The following is a 1,214-nucleotide window of genomic DNA, read 5'->3' as shown; positions in this document are numbered from 1 at the left end:
AATTATTCCAAACTTTTTCCTGGAAGTGTAAATTTAAAGCAATGAATATTACTTGTATAAGATCGTGTTGAGTGCCAGCAGGTGTCAGTATAAGGTTGCAGCTCACGGTTGTTCAGGAAGATGCATGAAGTTACTCTTTATTAACAGTAGCTGATGTGACTCTTTCAGGTCACGGGCCCGTCATGGCTATATTTGAGCTGCTGGATTATATAGTCAATGAGGTGAGTCTCTCTTGTTTTTAATCACACGTTTATGTTTTTTTAGAATAAAACCGCCTGCATGAAAACTATTATCTTGAAACTGACGTCTACTTTATGTGTCTAAACTAATAGAAGGCACTGAATATGAGATCTGATGCTGTCGCTAATGATGTATAATGTAGACTTTTACATGTGTGTCATCCCTCAGCCGCCTCCTAAACTCCCTCACGGCGTCTTCACTCCTGATTTCCAGGACTTTGTGACCAAATGGTGAGTTCTGTTACTCGGTGGGTGAAATAAAGCACATCTTTGGTGTGTTTTCACATGTGTTTGAGATCTTGGACATTTTGTTCACAGGTTTATGTTTATAATGTAGCGCTTTAGTGTCTAAATGATCATTTCAGCATTTTTTCTTTGCATATTCCTTCTAGTCTGATTAAAAACCCTGCAGATCGAGCGGACCTGAAGATGCTGACGGTGAGAGCACTTTTCTTTCGTTTGATTATATAAAATCAAAATGAACCCTTTACTGTAATAAATATTCTTGATTAAATGGTGTCCATTATTATTATTATTACAGTAACCAAGATTTGAAATAACAACCAACCAAATCATAACCCACTTTTCACAATCCAATAAATTCTGGATAAGCTCAAGTCTTGCTGGTCATTATTCACTATGAATTTGCTTGCAGAATCATATAGTTTTTTTTTGTTTTTTTTCTACAGTTTTGTACTGCATTGTTATTTTATACACCTGATTCACAATACGGTCTCAATTTTGTGTCAGGGTTGTTATAGTTAAAACTAAAACCATAAAAAAAAAAATTGTTACTTGAAATACTTAAAATGAAGAAACAATCTTAATTCAAATATTTAAATAATCTTAATTATTTTATTTCAGCTAGTTGCCAAGGCAATATTTATTATTTTCATTTAAAAAAAATTATATAAATTAGTTAATAAATAAAAAAATTCATTTTGAAGTAAAAAAAGAATAAAAACTATATAGATG

At 32.3% G+C, this 1,214-nt stretch overlaps 1 protein-coding gene across 1 annotated transcript in view; it reads left to right on the top strand.

The window, feature by feature from the left end:
- The window catches only part of LOC107575785 (dual specificity mitogen-activated protein kinase kinase 2-like), a 10,636-nt gene extending 9,911 nt beyond the window's left edge, over nt 1-725 (top strand). The window contains exons 8-10 of the mRNA XM_016262115.1: nt 169-221; nt 409-470; nt 632-725. Coding sequence (XP_016117601.1) covers nt 169-221; nt 409-470; nt 632-710 — 194 coding nt within the window. The 3' untranslated portion in view covers nt 711-725. The remainder of the gene's footprint in view (nt 1-168; nt 222-408; nt 471-631) is intronic.
- The last annotated feature ends 489 nt before the right edge of the window (nt 726-1,214 follow it).

The sequence above is a fragment of the Sinocyclocheilus grahami genome, unplaced genomic scaffold (assembly GCF_001515645.1).
Source record: "Sinocyclocheilus grahami isolate Dianchi unplaced genomic scaffold, SAMN03320097.WGS_v1.1 scaffold2889.1, whole genome shotgun sequence".
Lineage (NCBI taxonomy): Eukaryota > Metazoa > Chordata > Actinopteri > Cypriniformes > Cyprinidae > Sinocyclocheilus > Sinocyclocheilus grahami.
The sequence above is the reverse complement of the archived record's forward strand: the minus strand, read 5'-3'. Positions and strand labels throughout refer to the sequence as shown.